Source organism: Lasioglossum baleicum, chromosome 17, assembly GCF_051020765.1.
Source record: "Lasioglossum baleicum chromosome 17, iyLasBale1, whole genome shotgun sequence".
NCBI classification, from domain to species: Eukaryota; Metazoa; Arthropoda; class Insecta; order Hymenoptera; family Halictidae; genus Lasioglossum; species Lasioglossum baleicum.
In genome coordinates, this window is record NC_134945.1 from 10,830,883 (window position 1) to 10,854,531 (window position 23,649).

General features: G+C 36.3%; 1 protein-coding gene across 3 annotated transcripts in view; it reads left to right on the top strand.

Annotated features, from left to right (window-relative positions):
• The window catches only part of Dip-lambda (Dpr-interacting protein lambda), a 233,757-nt gene that overhangs the window by 161,761 nt on the left and 48,347 nt on the right, over positions 1-23,649 (top strand). For all 3 annotated transcript variants that reach the window (XM_076442160.1, XM_076442159.1, XM_076442161.1), the window contains one exon: positions 16,759-16,861. In XM_076442160.1, the coding sequence (XP_076298275.1) occupies positions 16,807-16,861 (55 nt within the window). In that variant the 5' untranslated portion in view covers positions 16,759-16,806. The remainder of the gene's footprint in view (positions 1-16,758; positions 16,862-23,649) is intronic.

Genomic DNA, 23,649 nt, shown 5'->3' on the forward strand with positions numbered 1-23,649 from the left:
AGAAGAAATTACAATTAGCTATAAATAAAAAAATTGCCACGAACAATAATACAAAAAATAGATTTATCCAAAACCGTGAGACGAGAGACCGAGTTGTTAGAAGATGAAGGACATCGAGGAAAATATTTAGAGAAAGTATATCGCTCTATTAATAGTACCACCAACCAGCGTGGATGCGGAAAGAGCATTTTCAACTGCAGGTAATTTGTGCAGAAAAATACGTTCAAGGCTTAATGACAGTTCAATAGACGCATTATGTTTTCTACAATCACATTTCAAAAGTATGAATTCAATAAATTAGTTAATGTTTTTTCTATTAAACAACTGTGTTTTAGTACCTTCATGAAAATTCCTAATACCGGTATTAATACCGGTATACAAAATATAATAAAAGTTATAATTAGTTATAATATCATAAAAAAAGGTATAAAATATATAAAATAATTATTTAATATCTCTTATTATTGGCTTAACTATAAAAACTCAATTGTCTAGATTTAGGCATCACTTTTGGCTTGTCCACACTTAGGACATTTCACCTTAATTCGTGAATGAAAATTACAAAAGTCATGTATGAACGTTCCGAAAGTGCAAAATTATGGCTGTCAGTGGGCAACGGTGACCGACAAGCTTTGTAATCATTATACATTATACATAGAATAGGAAAGGCACGGTAGTTATGCGACTTCCAGACAGCTTCTTGGTCTCGCTCATTCCGCAGTCCGATAACACGGTTCCAAAAACCGCAACCAATGCGGACACGTGCTGCATTTGCACCTCGCGAGGAAATCTAATCAGCAATGTCCTCTTTGGGCTGGTTATTACTCGACTCTGCCCGCTATTTCCGCGATCGCGTGCAATATTTTACCATCGCCGCAAAGCTCTGCCCGACGCCGCTTTTAGAATTTCGGTTTCCTGCCTTGTCCCACACGTTTTAACATGCCTACATTATGAACTTTGCTATTTGATTTTGAATCCTATCCAGCCGCTTTGATAGCGAAAATCGGATTTTATAATAACCGGGATTCCCCGGCGTGTACTGCCGCCGATTTATGCGAGCGGAGCTCCAGAGTTCACCGAGTTGAATCAGGGAAATCTTAGCGGAAATTATGGAGCTCACGTTTTTGGACGCGAGCTATTAAAGAGGGTGAGTTTTGCAGAGGTTTTTGGGATTTAGAATTGTTTGTTATATTCAATCTCTTAATACTAACAGGAGACCTTAATTAATTATTTTGATTAACTATACCGGTATGCAGGGTGAATCACGAATCGTCATCAATAGAGATTACTCTGTTATTAACCTTCCGATCGAAAATGTTTTTATCACATATACAGTAGCGGACAAAAGAGTTTAAGACCGCTCTAAAGAAGACGATAACTTTTTTACTATTGTACTATAGGATTTGAACTTTTTTGGAAAGCTAGGAGCAATTAGTTTACTAAAGGATGTGAAAAGAAATTTTTTAACTTCCCGATATATTGGAGTCATTGGAGTCACGATTTTCGGCAATAAATCGTGAAAATCTGCAATTTTTACAATCTTTAAACGTTTGTAGCACATTGCAACGTCGTTCGATTTTGACGAAATTTTTAGAATATGTTTAATTGACACAGATCTACAAAACGTATTTTTTAAATTTTCGATATAGGCCCACATAAAGAAAGTTGTAAAATTCAACTTTTAGTATTTTTTCAACAATTCCGATCAATTGCAATTTTTGAAAAAATTTCTTTTCACATCCTTTAGTAAACTAATTGCACTAGCTTCCCAAAAAAGTTCAAATCGTATAGTACAATATTAAAAATGTTATCGTCTTCTTTAGAGCGGTCTTAAACTTTTGTCCGCTACTGTACATGGTTTCAAAAGAGCTTGCACGTGATTATAGCAAATTTTTTGTAAGAAAAAATTAAAAAAGCAATTTTTCGCATGCATTTGTAGAATGAAAGTATTGTAGAAAATATTTTATTCCGAGAGGTTCAGATTGTTCAAATAAAATACTATTTTCTTCAAGGAAAATCAAATCTAAAAAAAATATTAAATAGTATTTCAAATATTTTTTTCGCCAAATAATGCCCACCTATGCTCTACATCAATTTCCACCAAACCGAGGGTGTAGAATCACGGTATGATAGTCGCGACGTATAATTTCTTTGCACCCTGTACACTGTACACGCGTTAATGTTTACCATCGCTTCCCCGATTACACACACACACATATCCCACCAATTACACAGAGCCGAGGAGAATCGTATCAAGCGAAACGTCGAGCACAAGCCGCGTCGTGGTTGTATCGTCGGCCACTTTGAAATCCTCGGGATTTTCCTTCGTTTCCCGTAACCCGGTTGGTAACGAAAAAGATGAGGTAGAGCCCGGTGGAAAGGGGAGGGGGCAGCGACACCGAAGAAGATTTATTGTGTCTGTCAGTTACACAAGATAGTAACTAGTCTAGGCCTGGACTGGTTCCCCGAACCGTGAACAACCAACGGGTTATAGATTTTTCGTTCTCCAGCCGACTATAAGCAATCGGCGGTTGCTGCGATCGGACGAATGCAGGTCGTTTGATAAATTTTATGGGGCCCGAAGAAAAACACAAATATTTTCGCTCAATTGCCCCGGCTCCCGCTGCTCGACGTCGATACCTGCTTCTGACAAGTGTACATTCCCCGTTTTCCCCCTATTCGAACGCGTGTATACCGCTCGGTTTACCTAAGTTTGATATGGTTGCTAGGGCAGGGGAGGGTGGGTGGGGAGAGGGGGGAGCTGAGAGAGGCTTGTATGTGCTCAGCATTTTCTTGGTTTGCTTTTTGACGATATTGAGGGGAGCAGGGGGAAGGGGCTCGCTTTACACGCGACAAAAACGCGAATACGACCATCTCGCTCTCCCCCGCCGAGACCGAGAAATCTAATCGGAAAAATTTCTCGTTTACTTAACCGTCGCTTTTACCTACCTGTCAATTCAGTTTCCGCGATGATAGCGACGCGATACGAGTTCAATGCGGATTCTTCGGTTCGCGAGCTTGTTGCGCTTCTGTGATAGTGTTCTCGCGCACGCGTGTGCACGTGTGTACGGCGTGTGCGACGCGATTTAAAGGGCAGATTTTTAGAGGGCGAAGTAAAATCAATTTTCCGTTTTTATTGGACGAATAAACATTGTTTGGGTAATTCAACAGTGACGAGGATCGTTCGTTGTTTGCAAGATAAGCAATTTATTTCCTTTGGTTTAATTTACTTATCTTTATTTAGTAGGTAATGTTAATAACATTTCTTGTGCATACAGTGAGAGTCAATACTCGAGGTGAGTATACACCTCGAGAACACGGCATTTATTTAACACACACACAGTTGTTACATATATAATAAAGTTATTTGAAAAACATAAAGTGTAGATTGATGGTAATTAAATGTAGAAAACGTGATTCAATCTAATAGACAATATTTGAGATGGAAAAGTGAATATGTATACACAACTAATTAAGAACGACTTATCTTCATTTATTAATGAAATTGCGTACATTTAATACTTTCTTGGTCCACCTTTAGCTTTAATTACGGCAGCTAATTGTCTTGGCATGGATTCGACCAATTTATATGTTGTTGAAACAAAAATATCATTCCATACTTTTAGTAGTTCGATTTTAAGGTTTTCTTTGTTCGCAATTTTTATTTTACGTAAGTTCAAATCTAATATTTCCCACAAATTCTCTATTACATTAAGATCTGGGGATTGCGGTTTCAATTTAACTTCCGTATCGTGCAAGTAATGCAGAAAATTTCTATTTTGCATAAATAATTGCAATGCTGTTGCAACGAATAATTTTCATCGGAACGTCTTTATCAGTGGAATGAAATTGATAAACATCTCGTTCAAAGTTGCCCAAAATAAATTCTGGACTACGCATCGATAAATTTGTTCGAAAGCAGAACATTCTGCAGCCAAATTTATGTTAACAAAAAAAAGGGTAAACACGTCTTCCACCGGAGCTTCCGGTTTTATCGAAAATTTATAATAGAACCCGTGTTTTCTATCGGAACGAATATCCATTCGACTGTCCGCGTTGCAGCGCTGCGCAACGTACACAGAAGCTACGCTCGCGGAACTTTATGACGAGTACAACGAATATCGTTGTTTGCATTACCCGCATGAATCCGCGATTACTGTTTCGCCGTGTTAAACCGTTCCGCGGCATAATTCATGGGGAAGCATATGCCGCAACGGCATGCCGGCAGGTGCAATTGGAGCGGTTTCCCTGGCGAACGGAAACGCGTCGCGTCTCAATAGTATGTAATTCAAAAATCTCTCGCCAGGGGGAAAGTGGAACCAATACGCTGGACTCTTCTCTCTGTCATAACTAGACACCTCTAGATTTCTATTGTTTCTCAATACCAAGATGTGTACAAAGATTTTGTATACATATAGATCTGTACAGAGTATCCTCTGTTTAGTAACATACGAAGTAACTGCTATTATTTATGTTGTGTCTTAGGAGTTATCTATGTGCACACTCAATGAGCACAGGACTATCCTATGTTCGTCCGAGGAAGGTCTGCTTCGGCCGTTCGGGACGATCGAAAAACGTCCAGAATATCCTAGTAACGGGCTAGTAACATCCTAGTAACAGCCTCAGTATAGGCTCGATTTGTAACTAGAAAGGGACTAGAATCTTACTAGAAAAATGGCTCGAAACGTGGGTTTGCGCGAATCGGTTGTTTGTCCTTATTTGAGCTAATTGTGGGCTGGGTGAGTGCTCATTCGAAAGAGGAAGGTTCATCACACACGGGTCACGACGATTTTTATTACCTTGTTTTGATTTTTCGCCTATTACTCAAAAACTGTGGGTCCTATGAACTTTTGTCTTCCATTTTTGGAAAGAGCATTAAATTTCCAGACCTTCGTAAAAGGAGCTGTACTTATGAATTTTTATAAACTATTTGTCGACTTGAGCAGAACTTTTTATTATTTTAATCTATAAGACTTGTACCGTAAAACACATTTTTGTTTTCCTTGAATAATTAATTTCGTAACATCAAAAATTATAAATATATCAGTATTATGACCTGCATCGTCGTCTGTTAGTTTATAATTTTTCAAATAAGTTTTATCACAGGAAGAAAAATTCTAACGCTACAATAAACTTTCGAGATTAAAATAAAAAAGATTCTCGATTTCATACAACGAATAGTTTTCGAGATAAAAATTGATAAGTGCAGTCTTATTCAAGTAGAAATATGCAAGGTGAATAATTTATTTTTACAATTTGTACGTTACTCCGAATGTGTGCTAGGATGTAGCAAGAATCTATGCAACGCGGAGAACGCGAACCGTCGCGTTTGTCGCATTATTTTATTATGCAAGAGTATATTTTTAATTTGCCAGGGAAATCGTGGAAGGAGTGCAATTATGTATGAACTGCAGTTGCAAGTTATTTACGTGTGTTTCGGTGCAGTGGCGGACGGGGTGGGGGGATGAAATTGCAGGTGGTTTATATTACGACTTTGCGTTCCGGAACATTCGCTGCGTTGCATCGTTCTGAATAGATGCCTCTTATCAATTAACAAACCGACTAAATTTACGGATATCACACGACGAAATTTCGTGGAGAATGCCCGCCCCTATGTAACATCAAATTTACCAATGTGCCAGCGTACACTACTTCGCGAAAATTAGGTACTTCTGCTTCCATTACCGACTGCTTCAATTGTATCGCGATAATTTAATCCGCAAGAAAATTTACGCGGATAGAGCTATCGTTCGTGTTGCAACCGAGTAGAAACTCCGACCGTTTGTATTTTTTATAAACCAATTCAAAATAGTAAAAATATACCCCCCAAGGGCAATTTTTTACTTATTACGTCATATAATAAATAATATGACTCATGGGGTGACTTATGGTTTGTAAACGAAGTCAATTTCTTCACTGTAAGATTGAAATTAAATAAACCTACCTCTTATACGCCCAGAATATCTTTTTTAATATTGACAAAACAAAAAATTTTATACAGGGTGGGGCAATAACTATGTCCACCTTGAATATATCCGTTATTTGTAATAATATAGGAAAATGTTATAAACAAACATCAATTTCAACTTCAATTTCGGCTTTACTTTCAACATCAATTCTTCAATTTCAACTTCAACTTCAATTCTTCAATTTCAGCTTCAACTTTAATTTTTCAATTTCAACTTCAATATCAAATGCAACTCCTTAATTTCAACTTTTCAATTTCAATTTCAACATCACTTTCAGCTTCAATTTCAACTCTTCAATTTCAACATCAATTCTGCAATTTCAATATCAATTTTTCAATTTCAGCTTCAATTTCAACTTTAATTTCAACTGCAACTCTTCAATTTCCACTTCAACTTCAATTTTTCAATTTCAACTTCAATTTCAAATGAAACTCTTTAATTTCAATTTCAACATCATTTTCAGCTTCAATTTTAAATGCAACTCTTTGTCAACCTTTCAATTTCAATTTCAATATCACTTTCAGCTTTAACTTCAACTCTTCAATTTCAATTTTTCAATTTCAACTTCAAGTTCAACATCAATTCTTCAATTTCAACTTCAACTTTTCAATTTCAACATCACTTTCAGCTTCAATTTCAACATCACTTTCAGTTTCAATTTCAAACTGAAATATAATAAACTCGTTTTTGTCGACATCTATTTTTACTCTTGCCTTCTTTTAATTTAATTAACATTTATGGTCATTTAAGACTTCTTAGGGATCTCTTAAAGACCTCCCGAATGTCCTACGAACGTTTCCTGAAAGTCCTGTAGACGTCAAACAGATGTCTAGACATAGAAATAAATAATTATTTAAATAAAAATGTAAATAACAAGTTATTTGTTATTTGGATATTCAAATAGAAAGCAAAAATAATTATTTATTATTTGAGCAAGTCTAAATAGAATTATTTAAAATAATAAATTAAGTTGTATTTTTTTATAGGCAGTTAGGCGATATACCTGAACAGGTTGCTATAGCAGACAAAAAACGCGCACGTGTTTATTGTATACATATACAAAATACAAGAAATAAGAGGAGACCAAAAACTATTTATTTGTGATTTCCACCTCAATCTAAATAATGAATAATCTTTTATTTGCAAATAAGAATTAATAAATAGATCACTTTTGAAATTATTTAAATTACTTTTATTTAAATAAAAAGTTTAGTTATTATTTGCAATTAAAATCACACGTTTATTTATTATTTAACAATTATTTATTATTTGAAATAAAATTTGCCTAACACTGATTGAACTGGTAACTTATTGATAATAATCCAACAGCAGATATTCGTCTGTAACGCTTTATAATTGTCACCCTGTATATTATAAAGAAATACAGACTCAGCAAACTTATAACGTAAACCCTTCCTAATTTCGAATGCATCATATCATTATCGATTTCTAAATTGTCCAGCATCAACAAGGAAAAGTGATTGATTATCACCTTATCTGACTTTTCTCAAAACGTAACAATTCCGAAATCTGAACATCGCGAGCTCGCGACTCGCCTCATTAGACGTTTAACAGGTTAGCAAAGTAACCATAAGCGTTCTGAATAGTCGAGTGTACCATTAGTCGCGGCGGTGGGTGGCTCGAGGAGAGTATTGGGGAGAAGAAAAATCTCGGAGAAGCAAGACTAGTCGGAAAGAAGAAGAAGAAGTGGAAAAAGTGAAAGAAGAAGAAGAAGGGGACGAGAAGGCAGCATGCGGAAAGACGCGGGCGATTGATTTATGATAAAAGGAGGCCGCGGAGCCGTGGTAAGTGGGCCATTTTTCAATGAGCCCCTGGGAAGCGAATGAATTCCCACAAGGAAATGGAATTTTGATCGGTTTGTGCCCTTCTCGTATCAAAATCCACGACTGCCCGTCACACGTGATTCCTCAACTATTTCGATACTCGATGCGGCGAGCTTCGAGGGCGAAAAAGAGAGGGGGCCAACGGTAACGTAAGTTATGGCTCTTGTCTCGCCCCGGCTTTCCACTGCCTCCATGAATGTATGCATAAGATATGAACTTTGCGCTTTATGCATTGAACGCAGCGCCGATAAGCAGAGGAAACTGCAGACGCTCTCCGTGTCTCCGCTCTGCAGATAAACGCGTTCTATCGCGTAATCGCCGTTAACGGGTGCGTACTAGATTTCCGGATAAAAAGTATCCCTTCAAACGAAATGGAGGCGAATGTCTTCAGAAAATAGAGTTCGGAATTTCGATGTTTCTTCTACGCTCCTCTAAAGAATTAAGGGATTACTTGTGCGAACCAGAAAAATTGCTCCGAAGATACGTGATCATAACTCCGTCAAAAATTGCCGCATCGACATCGTTACGTATCGGTCGTAGACAAATTTTGAGACCAGATTTGAAAACAGCGTGAAAAATTCTACGGGAAATGACATACAGCGTGTTAGAAAAATTTTTTTCCGCGTGTCGTACTGGAGCAACCACATTTTCTTGAAATTCTACATGTTCAACGAATTTTCTCAACGTTAAAAAACGTTCGTAAAAAACGTCATATTCTGCAAAGTTTCAGCTTTAATTTAAAAAAAATTTCATCGCTCTACCTCGTTTCTATCGAAAGTTCTTTGATTTTGAATCGAGTTTGGTCATTTTCCACTATGGGCCGGCGCGCGTCGGTAGCGTATTCAGAGTAGGGTGGACCTTAGTTATACTTGGTGAAAATTATTTTGTCGAATTTTTTTCGGGACACCCCCTAGAATTGTGACACTTGACGCAAAAATAATGTGTGCAAAATTTGAAATCGATCGGATAACGGGAAGTGCTGCCGCATCGACTTTGAAAATTTTTTAATTTTGTAACTCGACTTTCTCCACTGTACTATATCATTAGTATATATTTTTATATATCGTTGAATTTGTCTTTTTACGCACTATAATAATGTAGAAACAAAATGTAGCATTAATTAAAAAGAAAATTCGTTACCTTGAAATCTCAAAAATTGACTGTTCAAAAAAAATTTTTTTTTGCATTATATTTAATTTAATAAACAATACAACTTTTATCTAAGAAATTTTTTTATATTTTTATAAATATACATTATACATACAATACAGTACATTAAACATAAAATAACTTATTTATCTCGTAATGACTTTTTTGATACATCTGGATATTGTTTCCTATTTTCGGAAATAATTTGTAAAATATATTGTTTCTCCTCTTTACATTTTTTGATAATATAACTGATTATTAGATATGAACTTTGCGCTTTATGCTTTATTTTTATTTTTTTTTATTATTATTATTATTATTATTATTATTATTATTATTATTAGTTATTAGACTAGGCCACTGGTGGCGCAACTCAGCACGTCGTGGGGCATTGAAACAAATGTAACCTATTAGACTACGGTAACTGGTGGAGCCACCAAAAATAGTTGCCGATCTGGTGGACGGCATCGGCAACCGGCCGGGCAACATTTGGTGGCGCCTCCACCAGCCGGGGTATTGATTTGAATGTAGCCTATTAGACAAAGCCACCAAGTTGCGCCACCAGCATCGCGAAAACATGAACAATTGACGTTCAAATTACCACCACATTTATCGTAAAATACATAAGAACACGACACAGCGTTACATCGACAGCGGGAATGAACGCTTGGTGGTACCACCAGTTACCGATTCATAAAAGCTCTTCAATTCGGTGGCGCCACCAAGTTGCGCCACCAAGTTGCCCACCAGTGGCCTAGTCTAATAAGGGCCTAACAAGGAACCAAGCGAGCAATGAGACTGCGATGTTCGTTTAATGCGACGCCATATAGCAAACATTTTAATAAGTAGAAAACTATTGAATTTCCCTCAAAACGTATAATCTTCTTAAAACGTACACTTAATAATGAAAATAATATACTGCAACTAACGAATCGGGAAGTTCTTTGTGTGGCTCGTGGAGAGTCACACACCAAATCAAAAAAAACATTAATAGCTATAGGTACTACTAGCCATGCGTACCACTAGCCCTTTCGCAAAAACAACCCTACTCGCGAGCTCGCGAATCGAGCGAGCAACAATAACCCTCTAGTTTAAACATATTTTCAGAAACACCTGGTATATCGAAATGTTAATGTAATTGAAAAAACAAAAGAAGTGCCTTGAAGAGAAAGAAACGCTCTTTCTATTGCTTTTTTGCACAAGATTCTACGATAATTTTTCCGCTTTCTGGTGCCAGTTAAAGTTAAAAAGCCCATATTTACTGCAATGTTGAATAACTCGAATAAAAAAAATCGCACAATATTCAACAACCACACAATTTACACAGGAAAGATAGCCCTTCCAAATGATATTAACGCGGTTTCTCAAAAAAATTTGTTGCTCCCGTGTGATGTTCCAAAGTTGCACCAAATTTTTGTTAACCGTCAATTTTGTCTTCTCATCTCGCTATAACTTTGTAAAAAACCAACATCAATTTGGAACAGGGCATCTGAAGCTAGAGGTTTCAGGCTTTCAAAACATTGTTTAACGATATTTATATGGTAATTTTTGACGGAGTTATGATCACGTAAAGTGGGAGCAATTTTTCGGGTTCGCACAAGTGATCCCTTAATTCTTTTGAGGAGTGTAGTTATATGGAAATGTAATTCTTCCTGAATAAAATGCCACTTGATAAAGAATTTACAAAATTGCGGATTTGGAACAAGAGAGTTCATTTGGGAAAAGGTACCCTCTCTCCGTCAGTACCGAATCATTCACGTGACATCGTGACGCATGCACGACAGAACGTCACGTGACAAGGGGAGGGAAAAATTATGGCGCGCGTTGAGAAAAGGTTTCTTTAGACTAAACTATTTTTAAGTAAACATTGTTGTTGTCTAGAAAAAAATTGATACTTCGGTTAAAAAATGTTGTCGAGAAGATGGCGGCTACTTCTTGCTTTCATTTTAATCATTCTAATCCTTTTTCTGCAATGTCATTTGATTAAACAGACTTTTATAGGACAATATTTTTTCTTTGTCTTGTCCATTTTATTTGACATAATTATAAAAAAAGTTTAAAGGTGAACGGGTTTGGCTTTTTCGTTTAATACATGGACTCCTTTGTGGAGCTCCCGAAGGTTTAAGGCTCAAGATTAACACTGGTGGAGCTCCGGCTGATTCCAACTTGCACCCGCAAAATTAATATTCGGCGAGCTATTCAAGCCGGTAGAATTAGTGGTTGAACTATAGCTACTATCCGATTGTACTTCTGAGAGGAAGTAGATCCAGTGAGCGTTAATTCTATCGTCTCACGTGATAGACGATTACAACTTATACAACTTCGATAGCCGCCGGTTCGAAGAGATCAGCAACTTGTTCGTTTCCTTGTTGTCGGCGAGAATGTTGACGGCGTTTGCGAAACATTGCTTTTTGCAATAAATTTCGAGGAGCAGGGCCTGCACTAGGGGGGTGGGACAACCCGGGCATTTGCCCGGGACGCCAAAATTTAGGGGCGCCATTTTGGCAGTATAAGAGTGAGAAAAATATTGATGTGTTAAATACCCACAATTAATAGAAAATTTCTCACATATCGATTTTTTCGTTCGCTAAAAATTTACAGTGCGTAGCATATTTATATTGTTTATGTCTAAAAGCTAAAAATATTTACACTATTATTGAAAAATTAACGCAGAATTTGTAATGGACGCTGCTTGAACTTGTTTGTACTTTTGAACATGCATATATGTACTTCTCAGAACAGAATAGCATTAGCACGCGAGCACAGCGCTGCTTCAATTTGTGTTTAAAGTTTGAACATGTATAGACTTGCTTATTTCATTTTTTAAATTTAAGAAATGTAACAAAAAAGTTTGCAGAACTGAAAGTAAGAAAAAAATGTTTTTTGTGATTTTAACGTAGTTGATGTTACCTTCTTTTATTTTCAAAATAATAGAATTTTAATTGTTTGTGCAATAATACACATTTTTAATAGTATTTAAAAATGTAAAAAATTATGTGGTTAACAATTTGTATTATGTCATGTTATGTTATGTTATGTTTCTTTCTAAATATATGCTCTCTTTTATTAAAATTTAAATAAAATGATTTGATTTTTATTTACAATGAAAAATATGTACCGTTATTTAAAAAATATATATACAGGGTGTCCCAGCTAACTTGACCACCTTGCATATCTTTGTTGTTTTTAAAAATACGTCAAATGTCTGAAGCACTAAGTTGAATGGCAAAATGGGGCCCATACGATACCAAAAAATTTTTGTTTTTATGTAATTTTTTTTAGAGATATGAAGTCACCTTCATTTTTTTTAACGGAACGAGGTATTTTTTAATACATCAATCGATGCAGCTGGACATTCGTTATAAAAAAGTACTAAGCTATGTATGTTGAAAAGTTAGTAGTTCAGGAGATATTTCAATTTAAAAAACTCTAAAATACCATTACTGTCGTACTAAGACGTTACATAAGTAAGAAAATACTAACGTCTTAGTACGACAGTAATGGTATTTTAGAGCTATTTAAATTGAAATATAACTATAACTATTTACTAACTTTTCGACATACATAGGTTAGTATTTTTTTATAACGAATGTCCAGCTGCATCGATTGATGTATTAAAAAATACCTCGTTCCATTAAAAAAATGAAGGTGACCTTGAAATCTCATAAAAAAATTACATGAAAAAAAAAATTTTGTTGGTATCTTATGAGCCCCATTTTACCATTCAACTTTGTCCTTCAGACATTTGACGTATCTTTAAAAACAACAAAGATATTCAAGGTGGTCAAGTTAGCTGGGACACCCTGTATACATATTGTATTCTTAAGAGGCGGCAATTTGTCCTTTTTGTCCGGGGCGACGTAACCGCTAGAGCGGACCCTGCGAGGAGTTTGGCAAAAATTAATTGTCGTGTGACGTAGTGCGCGGAAAATTGCGGGAGGTTTACGTTATCACTAGACTGTGGATTTTTATGCAAAATAAAAATTGTCTGCGTCAATTGCAAGAAAAGGAGTTACATAAAAATTGATTTTTCTTCTAATAATTTTCATAGGTTGTAAATAACGTATCGGTACTATTAAATTTATTCAATGTTATTTCTATTTTGTGCTCCACCTACTTATTTTAGTAATAATCATCACTTTGCCGAATTCAAATTTGTTTAAAAAATACAATCTTTTGACGTTGTCAATTTTTCAAAAGTTTCATGATAGAGTGGTCCTGTTTACAAGGACGTACTCTTACTGTGTGTGAACCACTTTTGTTATAATCTAAAAAATTTATTTTATCATAGGAATATCTATATTTATTGGAAAATTTTCTATCAGACTGAAAATTATAAACAAAGATCTCCAAACCAAAGGAACTACAATAGAGACGTCAATACGACCACTCAAATATTTATTCGAAAACTAGTAATAAATTTAATTCAACACAATAAACTGTAACTCTATAATTTCACAGTAAAAAAATTTTTGCGAACGAACTTCTATTACAAAGTTACAAGACTCTACAACTTCGAATAATCCAGAGAGCACATTCCAATAAAATGTCCAAACAATTTAAAAGCGAGAATTACGAACTTTACCACAGTGAATTTTCCCAAGCTTTCCTTAAGAGCACTGTCACCACCAACCAAAGAAAAGAATTTTCCAACAAATACGCCCTCTCTCTCGCTCTCCCAGCCTCTCTCGCTTGCTCTTTCACAATGCAACATGCATTGTCTTTAATTATCGGCTTTTTCGTTGCAGCTTTTAATGCCCTTTGCGCCACGAAAAAAATTAAACCGACACAGGAATCGCGAGGTGGCCGAGGTCGCGAGAGAGTCCAAAGTCGAACTCGTTTCGCGTAATTAACGACATCTATAGTTGCCCTGTCACCAATTATAGTAACGCCCCGGCCGCGCCAGTCTCGTTATTCTGTCGTCGTGGGGAATCATGGCGGAACTCACGGTGACGTTTAGTATCGAGCTTTAACGAATGGCCGCGTATGAACAATGAACCGTAAAATGCAATTAACCGGTAACGACGCACGCGGATTACTTAAAAGGGCCCCGAAGGATGAATGGCCGAGTCGCCGGCCGGTCGACGACGTCTCATGCTACTTCTCCAAGGCCCTTCAAGGCTGCCTCATTATTCCTGGCCACTTTTTACTTGGCCCATTATACTTTCGATTTTCTAATTACTCCATTGTGTATAGAATTCATTCTCGCGGCGAGAACGGTTGCCAGGATCGATGACGGTCTTGACACCTTCCTTCCATCGCTCCTAACCCCGCGGACTGCCGGAGTAATCAATTTAATCCGCCTAATGCGATCAATTTATCTTTCACCTTTTTTCGAACAATTTTTACTAGTCCTATTTATAAAATTACGGATTTTATGCGGTCATCAGGAAAATTAACAAGTAACATGCCTGTAAAACTGTTCAATGAATTTAGGAGAATTTAACCGAACATTTTCAGTGACTGTATTATATTAAAAGAAGCTTTTTTTCATTGTACAGTTGTAACTTTCAGTAAGAGGTTATTCTGCAGTCTGTTTTACATACATAATATTACAGTAATAACCTTATGCTAATGTGTAGGTTATGTAAGTAATAAGTACAGGGTGTATAAAAATTATATGTCACGACCACCATGGCGTGATTCTACACCTCATGATCGGTGAAGATCTGTTAAAAAAAGTTGCCGCAAAATTATCCTTGACCTTGAATTTCAGGGTAAAACTTTTATTATTGCATTGTATTCTTACGCATCATAGGGTTGAAAAGTGTCAAAGGAACCATTAGTCCAGTCAATGAACGCTCGTAAGGGGGGTGTAGAGGGAAATGGAAGGAACACAATTTTTAACTTTGGGACTTTGTTTGGACCAGTTAGGAAATAAACATACTAAAAGCCCCTACTCCTAGGAGGTGAGCGGTGTACAGGGGGCACGTAGAAGTAACTATGTGTCCTAGCGATAAGACCATTCTATACAAAATTAAAGCTGATAAAACGTGCCATAAGATTGATTGTATTCAGTTTTTCGCTATCTCGCATAGTTTCCGAAATATCCGTGCTCAAAGTTCACTAATTGTGAAAAAGAAATTTTTTCCTCACGTTTTTTGCCTTCTTTGACTATCTAACTCTTCAGCGCTATTAGTGAACTTTTAGCGCGGATATCTCGGAAACTATGCGAGATACCGAAAAACTGAATGCAGTCAATCTTATGGCACATTTTGTCACCTTTAGTTTTGTATAGAATGGTCTTATCGCTAGGACGCATGATTTCCGAGATATAAGCGGAAAACCGAAAAGGTTTTCAAAACTCAACCGTTCTGCCAGAAATTTTTTTTTTTTTATTGAAAGCTTAATCGAAACTCCCCATAGGGGGTTATAAAGCTATACATTAGTAATATAATATTAATATATGTACATCTTACAGTTAAACATCAGTAATGTAGGTACCGCAGAACACATTAGGTATATAACACATAAAGTACATAACTTTAAATCTTTAAATTACATTGCTTGAAAAAATTGAAAAGAAGATAACATGCCTGAATATTTGGCTGCCAGAAATTGATGCACAAGTTTTGTGGGCTGTAAGATGAATTTTATTCATAGAAGGCTAGTTGTTGACATAAAAACGGTCATGGCGAGAATGAAAACACACACCGCTACAGCACACCTAATAGAATTTTATTGGAGTCAGAATATTTTGCGCAATGTTCATAAATTGTATTCCTGCTACTGAGTATGTAAATGTTAAGGCTAATACTAGTGGAGGGACATGTAAGGGAAGTTAGACAGCTTAAAGAGTCAGAAAATATAATAAAACATTGATCTATTAAAAGAAGCTTAGAAATGTTTATTTTAAATAAAAATCACAGAGATCTCCAACGTATACTGTAGCTTTTGGTCTATTTTTCACATTAACCATTAACCATCAGCCACGTGTAATGGCAAGTTATACATCAGCTTATTTCCAAAATTATTCTTCCTCTGTCTCATGACTTCCCCCACTTCCCCTCTTACACTCCACAAGAGTGTAAGTGTTTGGCGGGGAAGAGCCAGGAGTATGAAGAGGAATCGTCGTCGACTGCAAGTTGCCCAGGCCCGAATTACATTAACCATCGCAATTGTTTAAAAATATAACCAACGAATAAGATGTTTGTCAGTTTCGTGACTCGGGTAATTGAAAACTGCTATTATAAAGGGATCCCGGACAATAGGTAGATACTTTCCAACCGTCGACAACTCGACTTACGGCCAAGGAGTCAGAGTCGCTTTATTACGCCTTGTATTTGGTAAACACGGAGCTTCCGGCGTTCCGCATGCGAACTACTTAAAGTTTAACGCTCGCGGACTTTCCCGCGGTAGCCTTCTTCATAACGAACTTTCCCGCGGCGGACTTCACGCCCACGCGTATTCAGGATGAAAAATGGCTGCTATAAAATCCATCACCACCCCGAAAATTTAAATTTCTACAAATCGGAAAAATGTGTAAGGTAAATTGAATAGGTCAAGTAATTGGACATGAGAGCGACAAAGACATTTCCAATTGTTTAAATCGCTGAAAATGTTATTCATTGATTCATAGACAGTACGCATGATGAAAAATGGCTGCTACAGAATCCAGCACTAGTAAAGTAAATTAAACAGGTTAAATAATCAAACATAAAGCTAAACAAATATATTTTGGACAGTTTAACCGCTTATTTTCAACAGTTTCACCGCCCAGGAAATAAAAATCTTAACACAAACATTCTTTTTACCACGTTAGAGGCCCCCTAACCGGGTATATTTTTTGTTTGCAGATCGCCAACTCATCTCCCGCACTGTCGTCGCAAAAGTGGTTGATTCTCATGGCAGCACGGAGACTCGCAGCCCTCCTTACCGCAATTCTACAGCTTTGTTTATGTAAGTAACCCCCTCGCCACTGAATTAACGAGTTTCTACGACAGGTGATCCCGCATCCTTACCGGGGAAAAATATCGCTCATCTTCGCCAATAGTTTTATCCTTCGTGATCAGACGGAAGTGCCTCGATACAATTCGATAAAGAAGTCGGTGCACAGTTGGAGAAACAAAGAACAATAATAACACTGCTAAACGATGGGAACGGGGACGGCTGAAAGAGAGGCAAATTGAAAGTTCGTGTACGCGATTCCATCAACTTCCGTGGGCTGACTTCCATGAGAAAACCGCAGATGCGCTGGGCACATTGAAAACCTACACGCGCTCTTCCCAGGGAAAAGTCAAACTTGATTTTGTCACTCGAACCGCGATATGGCGGACGAGATTATCGATTGATCGGAATCTCGGCCGGAAATTAGGGTTGTTTATGTCGTCGGTTTGTCAGTTTCGAATTTGTTCGAAAACTACGAGCACATTTAAAGTTCTTTCTATTGTTTCTTATCTATAGATAGATGGAGGACTTGAATTTAATATTGTAAATTTTCATACTGTAAAATAGTATATGAGAAATTAGGAGAGCGTTAAATCATAATTTTAGCGTATTCTAATTTGTTTGAAAAATACAAGCCTTTGAAATTCTCAATATTTCTTATTATTATGAAGACAGAGGACTGACAGATCATTCAAAATCAACATGTTTTCGGACAATATATATATATCAAAGGTTTTAATAAAATTTAATCCTGTATGACATAATATATGGGAAGTTAGGAGAGGTTTGAGTCACCATTTTAGCAACTTCAAGTTTGTTTAAAAAATACAAGCATTTAAAGTTCTCAATTTTTTCTTATCTTTACAAAGAGAGAAAACGTACGGATTATTAATAAAAATCCATGTCTCTACACAATATCAGAGACTTGGCTTAAAATTGAATATTTTTAGGATAATACACTCCTCAAAAGAATTAAGGGATCAATTGTGCGAACCCGTAAAATTGCTCCCACTTCAATGTTGAATAACTCGAATAAAAAAATCGCACAATATTCAACAACCACACAAATTACACAGGAAAGATAGCCCTTCCAAATGATATTAACACGATTTATCAAACAAATTTGTTGCTCCCCGTGTGATGTTCCAAAGTTGCACAAAATTTTTGTTAACCGTCAATGTTGTCTTCATCTCACTATAACTTTGCAAAAAACCAACATAGTAACAATTTGAAACAGAGCATCTGAAACTAGGTTTCAGGCTTTCAAACCATTGTTTAACGATATCGATATGGCAATTTTTGACGGAGTTATGATCACGTAAAGTGGGAGCAATTTTTCGGATTCGTACAAGTGATCCCTTAATTCTTTTTAGGATAATATATGGGGAATGAGAGGAGATTTAAATCATCATTTTACCGAATTCCAATTTGTTAAAACTATACACGCCTCTGAAGTTTCCAATTTTTCGGAAGCTTCGTGGAATGGTATTTTCATAATCAAGAGTGTATGTACTTATGAATTTTTGTCTCGGAAACTGATCAACAAATTGACCTTCTTTTGAAATTCTATTTGGCTGTTTTGTACAATTTGAGCTGCTCATCACTTGCCAAATCGATTAACTCCATAAAACAGAATATACATTGTTTTTCAAAATTCCGTTTCATATAGAAATTGTAATAAACATTGTATAACGCATAAATGCAGATGTAGCTTTCATATAAAGACATGTAGAATGAATAAGATAGAATAGCCTTGGTGTAATCGTTATTAATATCACAACTTTTGGGTGACTAAGGGAGTTGATCGATTTGACAAGTGCAAAAGAAGTAATAACACCAACATCAGTCTGCAAACTATATTTTTCATTGCAGAAAAAGTTCATTAACCGCTAATAAATTTTGTCTATTTTGTCGTTTAATGGTGTTAATCTGTATTATTCGAGAAATTTATTGTAAATAAAAGAGTTACGACTGAACCAAAGTGCTTTGACACTTAAATTCAAAATATTTCAAAACGTGGAGTTAATCGATTTGGCATGCGAACGGCTCATTTATACAGACTTTTTTATCTTTATTTTGCAGTCTACCAATTTAACCTTTAACACCGGAAATCCTCGAGAGAGAGATTTGTCCTTAACCCGTTTACCCCTCGCAGAAGACTTCTCGCGGATCGCGGCATGTCCGAGCTGGTCCGGTTTCTTTCCCGAACAGGACCCCGGTAATTATATTCCGTTAAAAGCATGCTTGGTAAATCCTGAAATTCAGTTTCTCGCGATCCTGAGGAAGGAGGAATATAAGTCGAGGAACGCGCGCGCGAGGCGCAGATTTATCCGGCATAACTAAGTAGCGGCGTGGCGAATAGCTTTTTAACCGTTCCTATCAGTCTAAAAAGCCTTGAGGTTCTGTTACTTACCGGGAGAGGCCGCTATTCAGTCCGAGGGGCCGCGTGCCCAACTAAATCACACCGGATTTAAGTGGATTCTACAAACTCCCCTACACCCGACTACCACGATGTATTGCCCTTGTAGGGTAGTTGCGGCGCCATTCTACCGCAACGCGGATATACTCAGCTAAGAGATTCGAGCTGGAGGCCGCACCGCCACCCACGCCGCACCCTGTTACTTCCGTCGGATCTTATGAACGCGTCAACAATAAACCGAGTTCCTCGGTTAATTCGATTCCCGTACCCTCGGCTAACATCGATCTTCAGCCGGTCTGTTTTTATGCTGATCCTTCATTATTACCTTACGACCAGTTCGTTTGCCGATTTTAACACCAACCCTTTTCTTCCCTGGTGGAAGCGTCGTAGCGGTCATTGACATATTTGTGAATGGACACCTACATTTTTCATATAAACTCGTCGCGGAAACTATGTTGACACGTCTCAAAAATACATATTTTCTATTTTAAATCAATCATTTAGGAATTAAACGAAACTTGTATATTTGGACATTTGGAACTGTACAACTTATCTCTGTACAAGATTATTTTTGTCTCCTATAGTTTTTCCGATACTTCTCAAAATTTTCTCTTTTTTCTCTTTACGAGTGTATTCGGTTGGAACAAAAGTTCGCAGCGTTTGTTAAAAACTAAAATTGAAACTTAAACATAAAAAATTGAGTTTAAACTTTAGTTTCGAGAGATGAACATCCTGGTACTTATTATTAGTTTCTTTGATTTTCTAAATGGGGGCACAAATTAGAATAACTAATCATTTTTCAACGTAGATAGGTTAGTTAATATATCTTTTTACAGAGAATAAATTGCATTGATCGGTGCAAAAGAAAATATATTGCTTCATTTAAAGAATCATAGTTGACCTGTATAAGTCCTTGACGCGTCCATCTACAAGAAAACTAATAATTCACAAAATCAAAGTTGACCTTCGTCTACAAAAGACTAGTAATTTAAGAAATCAAAGTTGACCCTTCATAAATCATTGACGCGTTCACCTACAAAAAGAACTAATAATTCAAAGAATGAAGGTTCACCTTCATAACTCCTTGACGTATGATTTTATTTATAAAGCAAAGAAGGGTGGGAATCCTAGGATACTTTATGCAGCTATACCTGGGAAGCGTTAATCATTGTTGAGGAAAGTTAACACTTTACCTACCGGAAGCCTATTAATAGGATTTTCAATAATTGTGCTGTACCAACAGAAAGCATAGAAATTTTCTTTTACATTGCAATCTTTAATGAAACTATTAGATGACATTGTTGACGGTGAGTTGTCAGTTCACAATAAAAATTGCTGTTGCTATTGAAGGTTCCATTCAAAAGTGTTTAGCCATGTACCATAGATTTTTCGAAATTATGCATTAATCACCGGTCGGTATTGTGTTAATAATTGTGAGACATACAGTCGTCGCGGAAAGCATGTTGACAGGTCACTAACATGCATATTGTCTATTTTAAATCAATAATTTAGGAATTAATCGAAAATATATACAGGTGTCCCACGCAACTGGAACAGGCTGTACCTCCTAAACGGTTGGGAATAGAAAAAGATGTTACAAGTAAAAGTTGAATGGTATCAGACGGTGCATAATATGCAACTAATTGTATGCACTTTTGTGCATCGGTGCATCAGAAAAATGCAACTGCACTTTTTTTTTAAACGGAATGTCCTATTTTTTAAACTATAGATCGATAGAGTATCAAATTCTGAGTATAAAAGTGTTGAACCCCGTATGTCCTAAACCTAATAATAATACTTAACGAGATATTATCGAAACAATTTTCTTCCTTCTTTGGATAATATCTCGTTAACTATTAGATTTAGGACATATGGGGTCAACACTTTTATACTCAGAATTTGATACTCTATCGATCTACATGTATCTATGGTATAAAAAATAAGACATTCCATTAAAAAAAAAGTACAGTTGCATTTTTCTGATGTACCGATGCACAAAAGTGCATATAATTAGTTACATATTATGCACCGTCTGATACTATTCAATTTGTACTTATAACATCTTCTTCTATTCCGAACCGTTCAGGAGGTACAGCCTGTTCCAATTGCGTGGAACACCCTGTATTATGTATGTTATTTAATATAGTACAAATTAGTATGTGTAGCACCGAGGATGACATAAAGTTTATAATAATGACAGAAAAAATTAAATAACTTTTTTATCGATTGCGGAAAGTATGTTGACAGCATTGAAAATTCGTAATTGAGTGAATTTTTAACAATAAAACGACATAATTAATATGATGTTTGGTACCCTTTATTTCTTACGACCTCTTCAAGGCTTCTAGGCATGCTTTCAAACAACTTATTTATAACATTTTCGTCAGTACTAATCCAAGCACTCGGTAGTGCTTGTTTAAAAACTGATTTATTATTCCGGAATTTCTCTCTTACTCTTTGATCTAAGTGATCCCACAGGCGTTCGATTAAATTCAAATCGGGACATTGAGGGGGCCATGGTAACAATTGAATTTATGTTTGGATGAATTAACTAGTTCGCATTTATGTTTAGGGTCGGTATCTTGCAGGAAGATATAATCACCGTGGATGTTCACTCATATTATTGAATCTTGTAAATTCTGTCGCAAAATATTTACATACCCTGCTCCTGTCACTAGCCCGTCTATAAAATGTAAATTGCCAACACCTTTTGCAGAAAAACAACCCCAAACGCACACTGATCCTCCACCATGCTTTACTGTAGGCGTTATCACCGTTGATTTGAAGCATTCACCTTGCTTTCTCCATACACATTTTCTTCTATTACAACATCGAAGTCCAAATTTTGACACGTCGCTAAATATAACCTGCTTCCAGAAATCTGGTGATTTGTTTTTAAACTGTTTCGCGAACACCAAACGTTTTTTAGCCTTAATTTTAGATATGAATGGCCGTTTTCTTGATATTCGGCCTGCGAATCCTGTTTCTTTTATGCGTGCACTTAATTTGTGCTTCTTAAATCGGTAGATTTAACTCAGATTTCAACTGTTTGGTCGAAACAAAGGGGTCTTTCTTCACTTCTCGTACAATCACCCGATCCTGTTTGCGAGTTGTCTTCCGCGGACGACCAAATTTTGCTTGATTTTCTGCAGTTCCATTCTGTTCTAATCCATGTACTATTTTCCTTACGCCTTCCGCAGAAATGTTGAAACCAAAAGCAATTTTTCATAAAAAATTTCCTCTTGTTCTTCTGTTAAATATTTGTGACCTTTCTGCAGGTGTGAGTTCTCTAGTTTTCGGCACTATAAACCAATGTCTATAATTTAACGTGATATTATATGGAGGATATTGTTCAATATTGAGAAAAAACAAATAAATCATTGATTAACATTTATTGTATTGTATAAACGTATCATAACAAAATACTCTCAAAATTACGTGTCAACTTACTTTATGCAAACTGAAAACTATGCGTCTGTTATTTACAGTTTTCTGAACTAAACTAAACAGTAAGCTAGTGGAAGTAAACAATGAGTGATGCATAAGATCAGAGCCTGGAAAAAAATGGTCTTTCATCAGAAATAGACACTTCTGAAACCTGTCAACATACATTCCGCGGCGACTGTACGTATCAATTCTCCTCGTTATTCGACAGACAAAAAAGGATCACATGGCCAAAAAACGGAGAGTTAATGAGATATTTTGAAAAATTGTATTTTTAGTAGATGTTACATTCTAGAAGTAAAAATTATTGTTCTCTGACTGAATATCTAGAACACATTTCGTTATACAAACGAATACAGTTGCCACAGCGATGCACTGGAATGAAGAGTTCGAATATCTACTTTAATAAACGTAATTCTCCAAAATGTCTGGTTAACTGAGCAATTTTCGGTATGCATAAAAAATGTAGGTATCCATTTAAAAAAATGACAATAATCTCCGCATAACCCCTACGCTACCTTCAATCAAAACAAAGACACAGCGTACTCCAATTGTGTGAATCACCCTGTATACAAGTTAAACATTTCATCCAAGTTGGTCAATTGATTTACGAGTTACAAACGATTACAAATTGTGAAAATCGCCGCATAATGAAATAACCAAAATAGGTTGAAAATTGCAATAAACATTTTCACCATTGTTTACGCTAGTAAGCCACTAAAAAGATAGATCAATTAACCTGTCTGGATCAATCTTGTTGGTTCTCACGTTTCGCAACGAATGCAAACAATTTCTGCATAAAAATCCGCAATCTATAATAATAATATAGAAATGGACATTGAAATTTTCCTTTTCATAGTACTTTTCCCGGGTGCTACTTTCGGGGGAAGGCCATGCATGCAAGTGCGTCAAGCAAACGACGCAACTGCGAATCAGG